The sequence below is a fragment of the Mytilus californianus genome, unplaced genomic scaffold (assembly GCF_021869535.1).
Source record: "Mytilus californianus isolate M0D057914Y unplaced genomic scaffold, xbMytCali1.0.p SCAF_6, whole genome shotgun sequence".
Classification (NCBI taxonomy): Eukaryota; Metazoa; Mollusca; class Bivalvia; order Mytilida; family Mytilidae; genus Mytilus; species Mytilus californianus.
The window spans coordinates 106,634,610-106,652,846 of record NW_026262712.1 but is presented as its reverse complement, the minus strand read 5'-3'; the positions used below and the strand labels follow the sequence as shown (position 1 = coordinate 106,652,846).

Genomic DNA, 18,237 nt, shown 5'->3' with positions numbered 1-18,237 from the left:
ATTTTCATACGGAAATTACAAGTAACAATAATATCTTTTTTTATTGTTACCTGCACATGCTGCAGTTATTCTTATCTGCAAAATTTTACATAAAATTTGCAAATGATGTCTTGTGTGTGTAGCATCTTGATACTTCGTACTGTCTTCGTGTCATTGCCTCGTGTACCTTGTTTTGAACATTTGAACAAGCATATCTGTATAGAAAATTATTTAGTGATCAAAGCAATGATAAATCGAAGGCACATTTATAAATACATATTTATAATTCTTTTAGCTATTTATTTTGGTGGGACTTCCCGCACATTCAGTATGTAACCTATGGGAGTATCTTGAGGCCAAAACATTTCCGGTGATACCCCTTCTAACACCTGTGGAAACTATAGATCCATTTATACAGAGACATATACGCACGTGTATACCACATACTAAACTGTACAACTCTGTTATATCCTTCTTCAGCGATATCTTGCTTCTTCTATATAAATGCACAAAATTTGCATCTTGAAACCGTTGGAGTTTCTCATTAAAATCTTGAAAGGTTATGTTAACTATCCAATGACCACAAATTGGACACCTTGCTCATTCGTATCCATAATTAAGAATAATGAGCTATTTAAATCTGCCCCCTATGGAAAAAGTGAACGTCATATTGGTCAATAAAACTGTAAGTTTAATCATGTAATTGTTTAAATTATTTCAGATTGTTCTCAAATCAAACATTTTTTAGATCAGTGCCTGCCTGAATATATTTTGCGGGTAACAATAACTGCAGGTAACAATAAATAATGATATTATTGTTACCTGCAATTTCCGTATGAAATCGGGTCCCTGTCTGGAAATGCTTTAGGCAGTTAATCACGGAAGTAACAATAATTATTTCTTATTGCTACTTTTGGCCGGTAATCGTAGCCAGTGCCTTTATAAAAATAGGAAGGGCTGTTTGCGATAGAGAGTAACTCATTTGTAGAAAACAAGTGCACACAATCGATATTAAGATTAGAATATTAGGATAAAGAATATAAGCTGTCTCACGTATTACTCAATAACATACATGCACGTCGAGCGAGTTGGTGCACATTCACACTATTCTTTGCTCATTCGGTACACTCAATTGTACGGTCGAGTCTAATATACGTTTTATACGACCGCAATTTTTGCGTTTGTATTATGTTATGGCGATGTCTGCATCGACGTCGTCCGAAGCGTTTGTCATCCGAAGACATTTTGGTTTTCAGACAATAACTTGAGTACAAGTGAAGGGATCTTTATGAAATTTTACCACACGGTTCCATACCTCAAAAGAAAAAAAAATTAACCTAATGTTTACAAATATGAAGGAATGAACCATTAAAATAAGAAGATGTTGTATGATTGCCAATGAGGCAGTTTCCACAAGAGATCAAATGGCGTTGACGTAAACAACCACGGCTAGGTTGTTGTGCGTATAAAAGGCTATAAAAAAAGACAAGTGTAACACAATTCAAAACGAATTTGATAGACAGACAAAAGACAACTGTTGAATGGCAGGATCCTAACTTTTGACAGGCATATATAATACTAGTATGCGTCGGGGTTAAACATGTTTTCTGGCAGCAAATTCTCCCCTTACCTTGAACATTGGTGTAACGCTTCACAATTTTTTTTTAAACTTTAGGGCCTGGGTGGCCGAGTAATCCAAGTAGTTCATCTAAAGTAATCCCTAAAGAGTCAATACTGAGGTTGTAAGTTCATGCTGATGTGCTCGACTGTAATTATTATTTACTGTTTTGCTGCAGAAAATCGATGGTTCTATCACTATATCACATATACAAATTTTTAAATCGGACATAAAAAGCGAAATCATCGAAAAAAAAAAAGCAAAACGGACCGAAAGCAACGGACAAAAAGTAAAAATGTCAGACGAAAAGCAAAAGTATCGGACAAAAAGCAAAACGGACCAAAAGCAACGGACAAATAGCAAAAGTTTCGGGCAAAAAGCAAAATTATCGGAGAAAAAGCAAAACCTGACAAAAAGCAAATGTCGGACAAAAAGCACCGTATCAGATTTGTGTTATTTATCTTATGTAATAAGAAGAAATATAGATATATATTTAATAATCTGAATAAAGACATAATCCAGTGTTTTAGAATCCTTGCATTCAAATAACATTGTTCTTTGAACACCATAAGTCATTCATTTGCTAATATTTCTTAAAAGAGGACAGGGGAAGGGTGACAAAGTTTTAAGTTCTATTGTCACCTGTCACAAATGAAAATGACCTTCACTCATCATGATTTCCGGACAAGTATTGGATATTGAAGGTATATAACTATTCTTGTATAACCTTGGATCAGACAAGACTTCATGGAAATTTCAGATTTGCATTGCAATTCTTTTTTTTAAAAGTATGGTTTTTAAGTAAAAATGCTTTATGATTCATATCAAATTTACCATGTTTCCATATATTATTTGTAGCATTTTGTGTTATATATGTCTATGTTATATTCAAAGCAATATAAATAATCAGAGAAATTCCCAATTGATCTGAGAAATAATAGGCCAATGTACATTTACAAATCTAAATGGCAAACTTATCTTTAGTTTCCGATTTGATTTGCAATTTAAATACTTAACATACTTTTTAAAATTTCATTTCTTTAGCGAACATTAAAATATATACATGTCAATATGTTAATTCTAAACTGTTGGTACACAAGCCTCAATATAGCAATACTACTTTCAAGTTCATGGAGTCTAAAAATATCACCATTTTCTATTTTAATTCGAATCATCATGGATGTAAATAACAAAATGCAATATAATCATGATGAAAACTTTATAAAGTCTATATAATTATTTATAGTTACTACTTTCTTGATAATATGTTGTTTGACATACTAATGTGCGGAAGAAATCCCAATACACTATGATACAGTTGTTATAAAATGTATGTTTTAGCCTAAACAAGGCAACAATTAGTCAAATGAAACATTATTTATAGACAATGTCAGTGGTAAGTTATCATATTCCTTTTAAAAAAGAAAAATATGTCAGATAATTCATGATCATCATGAAAGCAGAATTTACATTTTGAGAGATAAATATTCCTATTCTACATAATACTTTATCATTTATAGCTGCTACCATTGGTGTAATTTAAATAAATGTATAAAGCTTATCACATCTGTTAATTTATTGAAATTGTAAGGCACAATTTGATTTGAAAAATTAGCATATCATCATGTATATGCACATTTATAAAATCTGTTGTCTAAAAGTCAGAAAAAGAACTTTTAAAAAGAATCTTCTCCTGCCAGATTCTAATTAATTCCTAAATAGCTGTAATTTACAGTGAAAGATGGTCACTTTTACTGATATCCTTAGAAAAACAGGATTATTGTTTAAAATCATGTACATGTTGTGATTTGAAAATCATAGTTTCAAAAATATTTCTTCAGAAAAGAGCTAATCTTTTCTAAGACTTTATGTTTGTTTTAATTATCATAAATGCTATAAAAATACCAAGATAGAAGACTAAAAATAAAAACTCTGTTGTCTTATTTTCAGCTACATTAAGATTTATCTTATAAAGATCCAGTAATGAATGTACATTAATGTCTCATTCTAAGGTCAAAATATTGAATTGTTATCTGATGTCTTCATTAATAAGTTTCGAGAAAATGCTTTAACCATCCAATGGAATGTATTGTCATTCACTTCCACACTATGCCAAACACTTTGTCCTTGATAAAAATGATTTTTCATCTGACAAATGCGTGTCAATGATAGAAATTGTCAGGAAGCCATTGATCTTTTTTTTACTCTAAAGTAGCATTGGATAAACGACGAGCGATTATAGGTCATCGCATCGTCTTCAACAGTAGACAAAACCCATTCCATATATAAAGCTTTAAAATGTTCGGGTATATAAAATGTGAAACAATCTAAAGAGGGAAACCATCAACCTTATCTTTACTTTAACAATACAAAAACGAAACTAGCAGAGAGCAGCCAACAACAAAAATGTGAAACAATCTAAAGAGGGAAACCATCAACCTTATCTTTACTTTAACAATACAAAAACGAAACTAGCAGAGAGCAGCCAACAACAAAAATGTGAAACAATCTAAAGAGGGGAACCATCAACCTTATCTTTACTTTAACAATACAAAAACGAAACTAGCAGAGAGCAGCCAACAACAACCACTGGATTACAAAATCATAGCTTTTGACAAACATATAAAGAATGTGAAGGGGTTAGACATGATTGTGTTCACTAAACCCCCTCTCATCCTTAAAAATAGATTTAAACAATTATCTCGATACTTATAATTACACGAAATGTGAGATAGATTGCATTCGAGATAATAGTTTGTATTCAATTTTTTATAAGCAAAGTAGTCGTCATTTTTTCCAAGCTTTTATTCATATACCCAGAATGGATGCATATAATACCGGATAAATGTTGTGTGAATTATTTATTTTAACCGACATTTCCCGCTTAAATTTTATTTGTGTTGGAATGTTTGTAAGTTACTATCTTTAACTATTTATTTTGTTTGGTAATAAAAATGAAAAAAATAAATACCATTTAGCCGATATGAAATAGCGTCATGTAATAAGTGTAAGAATGCAAAGTATGTTCTTCAAATATGCTTTAAATATTGTTTTATGGAAAACTATTGTTATTAAATTAAAGTACGATATCTGTTAGGGATTTTACAGCACTAAGATATATGCCAAATGGCTTCTCTAGAATTTGTTTACCGTACCCAGAAATTTTGCAGGACATATACAACTATTTGATCAGAATAAATAAAAAAAACTTTCTCGTTCTTTATAATTTTCTTTAAAGAATGTGATTTCACGAAACCCTAATCATAATGCTATCTGGAATGGAAATATGTAAATGACATAAAAACAATGGCAGAGTCATTACCTTTTGTTTCTATGTCATATTCCCCTGATGTATAGCTGTGCCCATTTGAGTCTATTTTGGCTAGTAATACCGTTATGTTCACGCACCTTTCTGACTCAGGTTTGATTCTGTTGAGAATCACAAAAAAAGCTAAATGTCACTAGTTTTAGCTTTCTAAAATCCTTTGAATTGCTTCGCTGTATCATACTTTTACGTGGTTGTTCAAGTATGGGAAAGGAGTTATTATTCTCTTTTGTGCATTTACTCATAAGTGTGGTATTTTAAGCCCGTCTTATCATTTTTGACGCAATATTTATTAGCATTTGGATATCCTATTACATATTTTCCTACACCGTCATTTTACTAACTTGTTAGCAGATGCCTCGTAAAAGTTCCAGATCATTCTCAAAACAATTTTAATGTACAATTTGGTGTAACTGTGGTTTTGGTATATCATTTAGGTTTATAACATGGAATACATGTATTCTGACAAAATTCTGGAAGATAATTGGCAGTAATATGTACTTTTGTCTCCCGCGTAACGCGTTGTGGGGACATAGAAATACCGGGCGTCCTTCCGTCCGTCCGGTCTTGTTAGCGCTCTCACATGTACAATTGTTGCCAGATTTTTATGAACTTATATCATAGGTTTATATTAGCAATGTCGTGGACGAGTTCGAAAATAAGTGCGGATCAATCATTTCTAATAGAGTTATGCCCCTTTGGAAACATTAATTGTATGGAAAATTGAATTGTTAGCGCTCTCATGTGTACAATTCTTGCCAGATTTTTATATAATTTATTATATAGGTTTGTATTATGAATGTCTCGGACAAGTTCGAAAATCATTGCCGATCAATTATTTTTAAAAGAGTAATGCCCTTGGAAATATTAATTATATGGAAATTTGCCTTGTGAGCACTCTAATGTGTACAGTTCTTCCCAGATTTCTATGAAATTTATATCATAGGTTTACATCATCAATGTCATTGACGAGTTTTTTAAGTCATTGTCGATCAATTATTTTTAAAAGAATTATGCCCCTTGGAAATATTGATATATGGAAAGTTGCACTGTTAGCGCTCTCATGTGTACAATTCTTGGCAGATTTTAATTATGAAATTTGTTTTATAGATTTATATCATCAATGTCTAGGACAAATTCGAAAATCCATGCTGATCAATTATTTTTAAAAGAGTTTGGCCCTTTGAAATATTGATTATATGGAAAATTGCGTTTTTAGCGCTCTGTTGCTTGCAGTTCTTGAAAATATTAATTATTATGGAAATCACATTGCATTTGCTCGGAAGCCTTTATTTCTCTACGATATTTATAAAAAGTTTTAAAGAAGTAATTGCCCTTGTACTTTGGATAGATAAAATATGTGCAACGTGAGGGACATTGGAATTCTGTTCTATTATTAGTGTTGGTGTACATGCATATACAGTCAGAGGAAAACTCAGAAACTTGTCCGTCTTAGTCCCTCCTTTTATTTATTAACAATGAGTTGCCGCGACATTATAAAGCAAGGTAATCCAGGAAAGGCAAAATTGTTCATTGCTCGTGTACTGGATCGGATCTTGAATACTGATACTGTAATCATGTCCGTATTTAATAACTCTTCTGTCTGGGACATGTTCCCAATTCTATATTTCATTCTACCCGATAGAATCTTTCCCACATCATGAGGCAACCAATGAGAACCGATATCTGTTATGTAATAATTTGAAGATGGCGTGAATATCGTATGCTACTAATAGCTTCGCAACATGATGCGAAGTAAAAAAGACCCATAGAAAAACTACTACTTGAAAGTTGGCTCAATTTGTTTTCGTAGTCTCCCGTCTCCTTTTTATCAGTGCAATCACATGTTAATCATCCGCCCTGAAACTACATCTTCTCTTATTCTACAAAGTACCAAATCAGTCTTAAATAAATGTGCCACAACAAATAGAATGAAAACCCCCCTCCACAAAAGATAGTCTCATTTCTCTCTGATTTAATTAAATTAATTTGTTTGGCGATTCATTAATCTTTTCCTTCATTTGTATAGGGATGGTAAGTATTGAACATTGTTTGAAGTGTTGATACATAAATACATTTCTTCGATTTTTTAACACCTGCGTTTGAAAGTTGCATACATAGTGGCAATGACAAATTGAAGTTTCCAATACAGCTTAATAGTTGTCGCCTTGTTATGTTTGCTTATCAGAGCCAAATGTTAAAATATGCAGATTTTTCCTCTTTTGAACGATTTGGGCAAATAATTGCCACATGAACGAATCTTTATTTTGAAGGGTACATTTTCATATCCGTTTTCGAGTTGATTAGAATATCAGCATAGTTATGACACACTTTGCACAGAAGTATAATTTCGATCGGAAACCAATCATGGTTGACATGCATACTGTTTTGAAAATCCTTCATACTACTTAGTTATACATGTGTCATTCCCTTGAGACAAAGTGATATTTTTACAAGAGGCAGTGGTCTTGATATTTATTGTGTATGTAGTTTTGAAGAGTGGCCATTGCTCTTATTGGTTGTTGATTTAAATGACACATACATTGATTTTTTGAAGTTTAGTTTTTTTAATTGTTTCATATTTTCTACCATTAACCTACACAGTAACCACAGCATCTCGATAAAATTATTTTTTTAGCTCATGAGCCTCTATGGCTAAGTGAGCTTTTCTCATCACTTGGCGTCAGTTGTCCATTACCGTTCGTTATCTTTTTTAAAAAGCCCTCTCCTCTGAAGCTACAAGGCTTACTTTAACAAAATTTGGCCACAATCAGCATTTAAGTTTATAGTTTTAAAAATGTGTCGAATGACGCCACCTGTCAACCAACACGGCTATCATGACTGAAAAAGAACATAAGAGTAAAACAAGTTTTGTCTATTATCTTCAAAATCGTTATAATTAGAGAAAATCTTGCAGGGCATAAACGTTCAGAATATTGCGATCTACTTACTGTTCATTTACATCAAAACTGTCGGACGACATTTTATAGGAGTTTTCCCCTTAAGTTGATATGGAAGTTTAAAAGAAATAATAAAGTTATTTTTCAAAGTTTGCCAAAATGCAGCAAATATTGTGATATTTTCAAAATTAAAATAAAAACGATAAGTCACCGAGCTTCTTTTTAAGCTACAGATTGTGGAAATGATCCACTCTGTATGGATAATACCAAGAGTCCATAATTAGGATATTGAACTGATTATACAGAGAAAAGGCATCAGTATGCGAACAGAAGGTTAAGTAAAAAAGATAGCCCTTATAAGATGCTTTCCGAATATCAAAATAAAAAATGGGTTAATTGTATGTTTTTTTTCTGCTATAACATGAAATAAAAACTGTGTTTGTAGATTCTTTTAAGAAATATACATTTTTAAAGTGCTTTCCCTTAGTACATTATATTTCGGTCTACAATTTGTAGAGTGTCTATTGTTCAAGATGTATGAGCGACATAGACTCTAGTTCTGTAACGTTAGTGTTCATATAATGTTAAAAGCATTCAAAACACTAAGGGATTTCTATCGCACGAACAAATGGCTTCACCAAAACTTGACACTATTTTCTTTCAATCCTCTTCAAATTGTAATTGATTTGGCCTTCCAACTGTTTGACTCAAGCGCCACTGATGATTGTATTGAGACGAAACGTGCGTCTGATGTACTAGAAGATTAGCCTGGTATAATTGATGAACTTGTATCTAAAAGATTATGTCATTGTGGTTGTTTTATTTTGTTGATGTGTCGTTGAATTTAAGGTAGCTTCTCTCAACTTGAATCCAGTGAACTTAATTTCCTACCTGTTCTGTCTATATAAATACAGAAGATAAGTGGACAACGACACATGTGTAGAAAAAAACATCTTTTGTAATTAAAATAAGATTTTGAATACCAAATTTTTTAGATTGTATAAATTATTTTATTACCTATTTTTAGATACTTTTAAAGAATGGCGAAGAAGCTTAAGCAAGTGACATCTTCAAACAACTTTTATAGACCGTGAAGAATTCAGTCCATACACATACATATTTATATTTCTTAAACACTGTACTGAGATATAAAAGATATTTATCAAGAATGTTTATGATGACTGGAAATCAAATTATGAAAATGTTACAAATCATTTACTTGAATAACGTTGAATTCAGAGGTAAGAATTTTCATACCACCGCAAATTTTTGGCGGTCGCATAATGTTATGATGTTGTCAGTGTCGGCGTCGTATTTTATTTTATTTTCAGACAATAACTTGAGAATAAGTGTATAGACCTCTATGAAATCATACCGAAAGGTTCCATACCACAAAAGCAAAGATAGGATTAATTTTTGGGGTTATTGTCTTAACTGTTTAGGAATTAGGGGTCAAAAAGGGGCCAGAAACTAGTTTTTTTCTTGTTTCAGGACAATAATGTATTAGTGAATGGATCACTATGAAATTGTACTACAAGGTTTCATACCTAAAATGAAAGGTTAGGATTGATTTGGGGGGTTATGGCCTAAACCGTTTAGGAATTAAGGTATAAAAAAGAACCAAAAAAACTAGCATTTCTGGTTTCCGAACAATAACTTAAGTATAAGTCTATGGAATACTATGTAATTCTACCACAAGGTTCCATTCCAAAAAGGAAGGTTGGGATTGATTTGGGGGGGTGGGGGGGGGGGGGGGGGGGGGGGTGGGGGCATGGTCAAACCGTTTAGGAAAAGGCGCCAAAAACAAAACATTGCTTATTTCTTGACCAATTTCAATGTAGTTTAATTCAAAGTCTAGAATTCTTAGGGTTCCTTTATATGCTTAATGTAACTGTGTATTCAGATTTTGGATTTTGGGCCCCGTTTTTGAATTTGTCAACATTGAGATCCAAAGAGTCCAACGTTAAACTTTGCTTGATTTCATCAAACATAAACTATTTGGGTTCTTGATAATGCCGAATCGGACCTTGTATTTATATATTTGATTTTGGACCTGGTTTCAAATTGGTCCACATTAAGGTTTAAATGGTCCAAAATTAAACTTATTTTGATTTTAACAAAACTTTTATTCAAGAGATTTTTCGATATACTGAATCTAAATATGTATTTAGATTTTTAATTGTTGGTCAAGTTTTTAAGTTGGTCCAAATCGGATCCAAAATTAAACTTAGTTTGATTTCAACAAACAATGAATTTATAGGGTTTCCTTGGAATGCTGAATTTATCGTGTTCTTAGATTTTGGATTTAGGCCCCGTTATCAATTGGTCCACATTGAGGTTCAAAGGGTCCGAAATAAAACTTTGTTTGATTTCATAAAAGAATGAATTCTTTTGGGTTCTTGGATATGCTGAATCTAGTTAGTCACAATCTAAATTCAGAGCTGTACCCAGCTTGAATGTAGTGTCCATACTTGCCCCAACTGTTCAGGGTTCAACATTTGCGGTTGTATCAAGCTGCTCACAGCGGAACATTTTATTATGATTGTCCCGGAAAATTCACACTTATCACACATATATTCTATATGCAATACATATATATGGAATTTTATCATATCCAGACCATGAAAGGATAACTGCAAAACTTCCGCGCGATGCTTTTTATGCTTATTTCACTACACGCGAATATTTTGTATAATTTGGCAATATTTGTTCGAAGAGGGCGCTATTCATTTAATGCAAAAACTTGAAGAGCAGGGGCATTAAAGCCACGTTTTGGCCCAAGAAAATAACGTTTTTGAGAACAATTTTAAATTTGCGCATTATGTTTGGAAATGTATAAAATCAAGAAATATAAATGAATGACAAAAGATTTTTGATGTTATAACGTCACAATTACGTCATAATACCACCATTTTTATGAAAATAGAGCAACCTGCGAATTTTATGCAGTTTTTCGTAAATATTTCTTCTGCGGAAACATCGTGCGCAGACAAGAACCAACAAAACAATTTAAGAGAAGCTTTATTATAACCATTGCCATATTCTAACCAAATATAAAGTTGTTTCTTGGGTGCGCACATACTTTTCCAATCTAATTTATACAAATTTAAAGTTGACGTAAAACAAGGAAAATCACGAAATTTTACAAAATATACACATTTTGTCATACTTTGTTGCCATGGTAACTTGTAAAATGTGAAACTGGTTTTATTTTCTGAATACCTTGTACCTAAGTGTAGTTTGGACAAAGTTCAGAATATGAAACGTTACTTTTTAATTTGCACTAATATTTGGACTCAATAAGGACCTTATTGCCCCTACTCCTTTGTAATGTAATATGCAAAAATGACCATGTTTACAGTACATTGTTTAAAGAATACTTCAATTGTTTTTATCAGCGCTTCAACGTTTGTAATAGGTTTTAGATTTTGAAATATTTTGGCATCGAGTATTACTGAATAGACACTTATTGCCGAAATGCGCATTCTTTCTCATATATAGCTCTGATACCTTGTTCCGATTTGCTTTACTTTCGGTATTTTTGGTTTTGGTATCAGCTCTTCATTATTTGTTATAGGTTTTTTATTTTCAAATATTCATTACCTTTCATTTGGATTAAATACTTCAGTCATGCTCAAATTTAATAAGCACTTAGTTTCATTGGCAAATATATCTATTGTCTGGCGGTTTGTCTACAAAAGACTCATCAGTGACGCTAGAATTAACTTATTAACTTACTTACAAATACAGCTAAGGTAATCTATTTCTGGGGACGAAAATCCTGATTATTTCGAAAAATTCAAAGTTTTGTAAACAACTATTTCATAATTATGACCACATCAATGCTAATTCATGTCAACGCAGAAGTGCTGAATACTGGGCTGGTGATACAAGTGAACCAATGGTCATATTAATTTTATTTTTTGTGTTGTGTAAAAGTTATCATTTTGTACAAATTATAATTTGTACAAAAAGTTGTACAAATTATAATTTGTACAAAAAAATTGTACAAATTATAATTTGTATTTTGACTTTGTACAAATTGTAATTTGTACAAAAAGTGCTTGTAGAAATTACAATTTGTACAAAATTTGACTAAAATTCACTTATAACTTGTACAATAATTTATAGTACTGATTTTGTTATAAAAAAGCATTGATACACGTTATAGAATTTATATTCAATGACCATACAATAAACCTTATTTACAAAATACAAAAATAACCCGATGTAGATAAGAAATGTAATTGAAACATGCATGCCAGTTAATTCTGATAGTACAATAGAAATTGGCCCAAGTGACAATTTTGATAGAATATTAAAATTGGCCCCAGTGACAATTCTGATAGTATAATAGAAATTGACCCCAGTGACAATTCTGATAGTATAATAGAAAATTGGCCCCAGTGACAATTCTGATAGTATAATAGAAATTGGCCACAGTGACAATTCTGATAATCATACGTGCAAGGAAGCGTGCACTGTCTGGCCAACAGATCCCGGTGCATTAGATTTGCGTGCATTACCATTACATCTTTACTGATTTTACTTGTAAAATGAATGCACGCAAATGTAACCAAAAGCTCGGCGCAAACGTAAAATTTTTTAACCCCCAAATGCGCACTAATGTAATGCGCCCACAGATCCAAGCCGAATATCTAACCAAGAAAATGAAACGGAAATTATCAGAACTTACTGTGGGGGATCATGAATGTCATTATACCAATTCCTAAGTATGATCGTGCCCCAACTGATCCTCGAAATATCTTAGGTGTAATTATTTAATCTGGAGAATTTGGGTACCGCATTGGAACAGCTGTAGGAATTTTAACAGGATATTTGTCGAGAAATCAAGTTTAAGCTGTTAAAAGACACATCTTTATTTGCAGCAACGATTTCTGAGCTTCAATTTTCGCTACGTGAAGCAGTTAAAAAGCTTTCAAAAAATGGTGGTCAGGGGTTTCTTTCATGGAAATGCAAAGGGGGTGAAGCACTTCTAAATGTAAATGTAAAAAATAAAAGATGTTGTGCAATCCCCGATGCCATTATTTACTCGCATGCTCAAACAAATGATACAGAACTATTTTTGTATTTTGTAAATAAGGTTTATTGTGGGGTCATTGAATAAAAATTCTACAGTGATGTATAAATGCTTTTTTATAACAAAATCCATACTATAAATTATTGTACAAGTTATAAGTGAATTTTAGTCAAATTTTGTACAATTTGTAATTTGTACAAGCACTTTTTGTACAAATTACAATTTGTACAAAGTCGAAATACAAATTATAATTTGTACAATTTTTTTGTACAAATTATAATTTGAACAAAACGATAACTTGTACACAACATATATATATATTATATTAATCTAAATGGTTATGGTTTCACATACTTATTTATTAAACTGAGTGGAATTCGACATGTATGTAAAATGTTTGATACACATCTGAATTTCGAAATCTTCATTTATACATTTTTGATAGTTCAACGTGTAGCAGTTTGTAAGGACTTAGTGCAATGAAATAGTGTCCATACTGTGATGATAATATATTTTTATCTATTTACTTTTTATTACTATGAATTTATATATGAGTGTGTAACAGGAATGATATTATTTTCTAGTCAAAACTGAACATTTTCTAACAAATGTTTTTTTTTTATTAATACTCGTTTTTTATACAAATAAGAAGGCATCTATGATGCATTTAAAATGTGTTTTTCGGACTTCAACTTTTTGATGTATGTTCATCCCATTAGATGTTGGAATTGTATTTCTTGTGATAGATCTTACCTCACTAAGGCAGGTTCCGAATCTCCATATATACTTTTTCATTGGTTTTAAACCATTTTTATACACAAAACGATATATAACCGGTTTCGTATTTTAACATGAAAATTGAATACTTGTTTAATATGTACTATTGTTCTCGTCGAATCTTCTCAGATGCAGTTAACACATTGAAGATTAGAAAATAAATCACAAATAGAGTACATGTTGCATTTTCTATTCTAATTTTTGCGTAATTGTCAGACTATGTGTGTTCATCATGTACAATTACTATTCTTATACATTTTTGTCTCTAATTTTGATCAAAGATAAACACATTACAAGCTTGGCATTTAAATTTTGGATTGAAAATAAAAATGTCAAGGAAATATAAATATCAAAATATTTGAAAAAAAAGTCCATGACAACATTACGTTCAAAAACTATAAAGTCCCCTTAACATAATTTTGTGCTATTCAGTGTATTACTTAGAGTGATTCCGTTGACATTTTTTTTAAATACAACACGATAAAGAAATTAATCGCAATCAACATAATTATACTATAGCATATTTTAACTATAAAAATATCACGTGCATATTAATATAGTCTCTCGTTATTCTATTCATAGAGGTTTTTGTAAAGTTGTTCTGACTGTTATAAATTATATTTGCCATCCACTGCAAATTCCATATAACATGCATTTTTATACCACTGCATATGTAACCATGTTATTCCATTCATCTCTGTTATTGTTGTTATTACTTTTTATATTCCCATACCCATGATGGGGTCTTGAGAAATTAAAGTTTCAAGTTTCAAGTTTTAAACTTGTATTTTAACTTATAAAATTGCAGTTTTATACAATGTATATATATTATGGTGATTGTATTATATGCATTATAAGTGGTGTGGCTATGATAAAGTATTGAATCTGAATCTGTGTAAGCATCTTGAAATTTATAATTAGATAATCTTTTATGATATTAATTATATATAAATGCAGAGAACACTTTATCGGTATGAACACTTTGTATGTATATAACTACTTTTATTTGTAGTGTTTCATACTTTCAAGCAAAAACACATCAAATTGTAAATAACTGATTGTGTTTGAACTTGTTATAATGAATACAATTTATTATTTTTTAAAAAGGTTATTATTAGAAAAAGGGAAAACAAAACAATTATTCGAATGTTAATGTTTACTTGAAAAACATCTACCTATGCAGATTTTTCTCTGAAACGTAACTGAAACCAAATTGTTTATTCTATTTCAAGAGACTTACTCTAAATAATCCACGACAAGATAAGTCCAATCTGTCTGGTTGAGGGCTTTTTAAACATGATTATACATTGCATGGATAGTTTTTTTTTTAAGAATTAGTGTCCAGAGTACTGTTTTAAATTTCCTAACACATTTAATTATTTTCATATTCCTTATTTTGCATGTTGATAGTTCTGATTTTGTTTACTACAAGATTAGTTTTCTTGATGAAATGATCACTCTGTTAAGTTCTATTTGGGAAACTTTAAAACAGATTCTATTGATTATTCAGACGTATTAATCGTTTTTCGTTATCTAAACTTATATTTTATCTAAATCTCCTATCTATCGGCTAGAAGGAGAAGGTCCAGTAAATGCTGAGTATGGCCTAAAATTTGAAGCACATCTGAGGAATGATTTTTGACATTTTTAAATACGTAAGTGTCTTCCTCAGTTTATTCAATTAGTTTATTTAAAAATATTTGAACTGATTTGGCCATTAAAGACGCTTACAATCAAGCTTAAACATGAAATATCTATCAAATATGCCATAAAACGCCTCTTTTAAGATGGTTTTTGTCTAAAATATAAGGCGCCGCGTTCGTGTTCAGCCTCAACCTACATATATGGTATGTATTATTATCAAATACAACATATATCTAAATATTAAGACTGAACACAAGTGCGATCAGTTACGTTTTAAACAAAACCCGCCAAAAAATTAGCACAAATGTTTAAATTGTGCAAATTTGAGTAATTTTGCATGAACTAATGATGCTAGTACCTGATGCGTTGGCATTATATTGTCAAAACGGTCCATATTTATGTAACAAAAGTATTCTACTTTCAAATAAATAGCTTAAAGTTTACATTTTTAAAAAAATTTGTTAAAATGCTATATTTTAGGGCCAAAGGGGGGTCTAACTGGGCCTACTCCTTCAAATCTAAAGGAGGAGGTACGTTAAAGAGTCTTTATTCAGTTCCTAGAATTAAACAAAATAGTAAAAATTTTCAAGACTTTCAAATATAGAAATAAGCAGACGGTATGATTGCCAATTCTTCATTTTATTCATTAATGAACAGGTTAGTATAATATGGACTCTTAAACAGATCCCATTAATTGGTAACTATTTTTCTCGTATCTAAATATCATTGAAATCTGCAAATGTGGCTATTTTGGCTGATTTTGCAGATTTTTACTAATCGTTGGATACATTAAAGCAAATTCAAAAATGTAAATACTGACGTGTGACAGACTTATTTATGTATTATGAACATCTGGATGATGTTATTTAGTAAATTTATGATAATTAAGGGTCTTCATCATACTTCTTCGTTTCGATTTATTATAGATTGTGTTAATATACTTGAATACAGTAACCCAACTTATTTTGGCAGATAATTAATTTCGTGTTTAGTCCTCTCTATCCGACTAGGCGACGATTTATTTTTGCATTGTTCTCAATTTCCTGATATATTTTTTTATTGAATACTCATATTCGCGACGATTTATAATCGAAGTTTTTTTTTTCTGGCAAAATCGCGAAAAAAAGTTGGTTTACAGTAGTATGTGCCATAAAAAGATGACATGCAGATACATGTAGCGGCCATTTTTTTTTACATTTTTAATTATATATATCTGTGCATAGTTAGTTTTTAATTTATATTCGTTATTGTATTATAGTTATCTATTTTTTAAGTATATATTGAATTATAACTATTTATCTCCTTGATTGTATAAAATCAATTTTTACACGACTGCAAAACTTCTGCGGCCGTATAATGGTATGTCGATGTCGTCGTCGTCGTCTTCCGAAGACATTTGTTTCGAGACGATAACTTGAGTATAAGTATGGATCTCTACGAAATTGTACCACAAGGTTTCATACGATAAAAGGAAGGTTGGGATTGATTTTTGTGGTTATTGTCATATCTGATTAGGAATTAGGGGTCAAAAAGGGGACCAAAACAAACATTTTTCCTGTTTCAAGACCAGACACTTGTGTATAAGTGTACACTTATATCTCTATGAAATTGTACCACAAGGTTTATACCTCAAAAGGAAGGTTGGGATTGATTATTTGGGTAATGACCCTAACGGTTCAGGAAAAAGGGGCAAAAAACCACACTTTTCTAATACTTTGTATGTATTGTTAATTTCTAGACTAATTTCAATGAGGTTAAATTAATTTTTTTTGCTTTTATACATGCTGAATCTGATCGTGTATTAAGATTTTGGATTTTTGGCCCTGTTTGTAAATTGGTCCACATTGAGGGCCAAAGATTCCAAATTGAAACTTTGTTTGATTTATAAAAATGAGTTCTTTTATATGCCGAATCGAATCGTGTATTTAGATTTTTGATTTTGGGTCCCGTTTTCAAATTGTGCCACATTAAGGTCCAAGGGTCCAACATTAAACTTTGTTTCATTTTATCAAAAATTGAATTGATGGGGTTCTTTGATATGCTAAATCTAACCATGTATTTAGATTTTGGATATTGTAACATAATAAGGTAAATTCTCCATTTTCAAATTTTTAAGTTCTTAGACCAAATTCAGTCTGTATCAGAAACCTATGCCTTGTCAAATATTCAATCACAATCAAATTAATAGCTGCATCAAGCTTGAATGTTTTGACAATACTTGACCAAACTGTTCAGGGTTCGAAATCTGTGGTCGTATCAAGTTGCGCCCTTCGGAGCATTTTATTAAGAGTTGTTCAAACAGCCCACTGGCGCTTTCAAGTTATTATAATTTCAAAAATTTCAAAATTTATCACTGAAGTATTAATTGTAACAAATGTATCTTATCAAATGGTCTTATCATGACAATACTTTAAATGTTTTATATCTTGATATTATAACCGATAGAGAAAATTTCCGAATGTCAGAATTTACCAACTACCTATTTTCACCTAACTTTTGTAATGTACTATTATATTATTTATTTATGTATTTCTCTGTGCTGAGTGTTCTTGCGTTTGTTTGTACTGTATTCCTGTCACGTAGTGTTGTCCTTTTAGCAGTAACATTGCCACATAAGCGGGAGGTTTGGCTAGCCATAAAACCAGGTTCAACCCACCATTTTTTTCTTAGAATGTCCTGTACCAAGTCAGAAATATGGCAGTTGTTATCAAATCTCTGTTTTTCGATGTATGTCGGCGTTTGTTTTTGTTGCAGTTCAGTTTTCTGTTGTTCCTTTGTTTTCCTCTTATAGTTGATGTGTTTCCCGCAGTTTTACTTTGTAGCCCGGATTTGTTTTCTCTTAATCGATTTATGACTTTAGAACAGCGGTATACTACTGTTGCCTTTATTTAGATGATTCCCGATAGGTGTTATTTCCCTTCCTTTGCATATAATTCTAATCCAGCAGCTTGCC

The 18,237-nt window shown here is 31.4% G+C and overlaps 1 protein-coding gene across 1 annotated transcript in view; it reads left to right on the top strand.

Moving 5' to 3' along the window:
* LOC127704294 (uncharacterized) overlaps positions 1-9,560 on the top strand; it is a 66,784-nt gene extending 57,224 nt beyond the window's left edge. Inside the window, exon 9 of the mRNA XM_052208302.1 lies at positions 8,850-9,560. Within this exon, the coding sequence (XP_052064262.1) occupies positions 8,850-8,879 (30 nt within the window). The 3' untranslated portion in view covers positions 8,880-9,560. The remainder of the gene's footprint in view (positions 1-8,849) is intronic.
* The last annotated feature ends 8,677 nt before the right edge of the window (positions 9,561-18,237 follow it).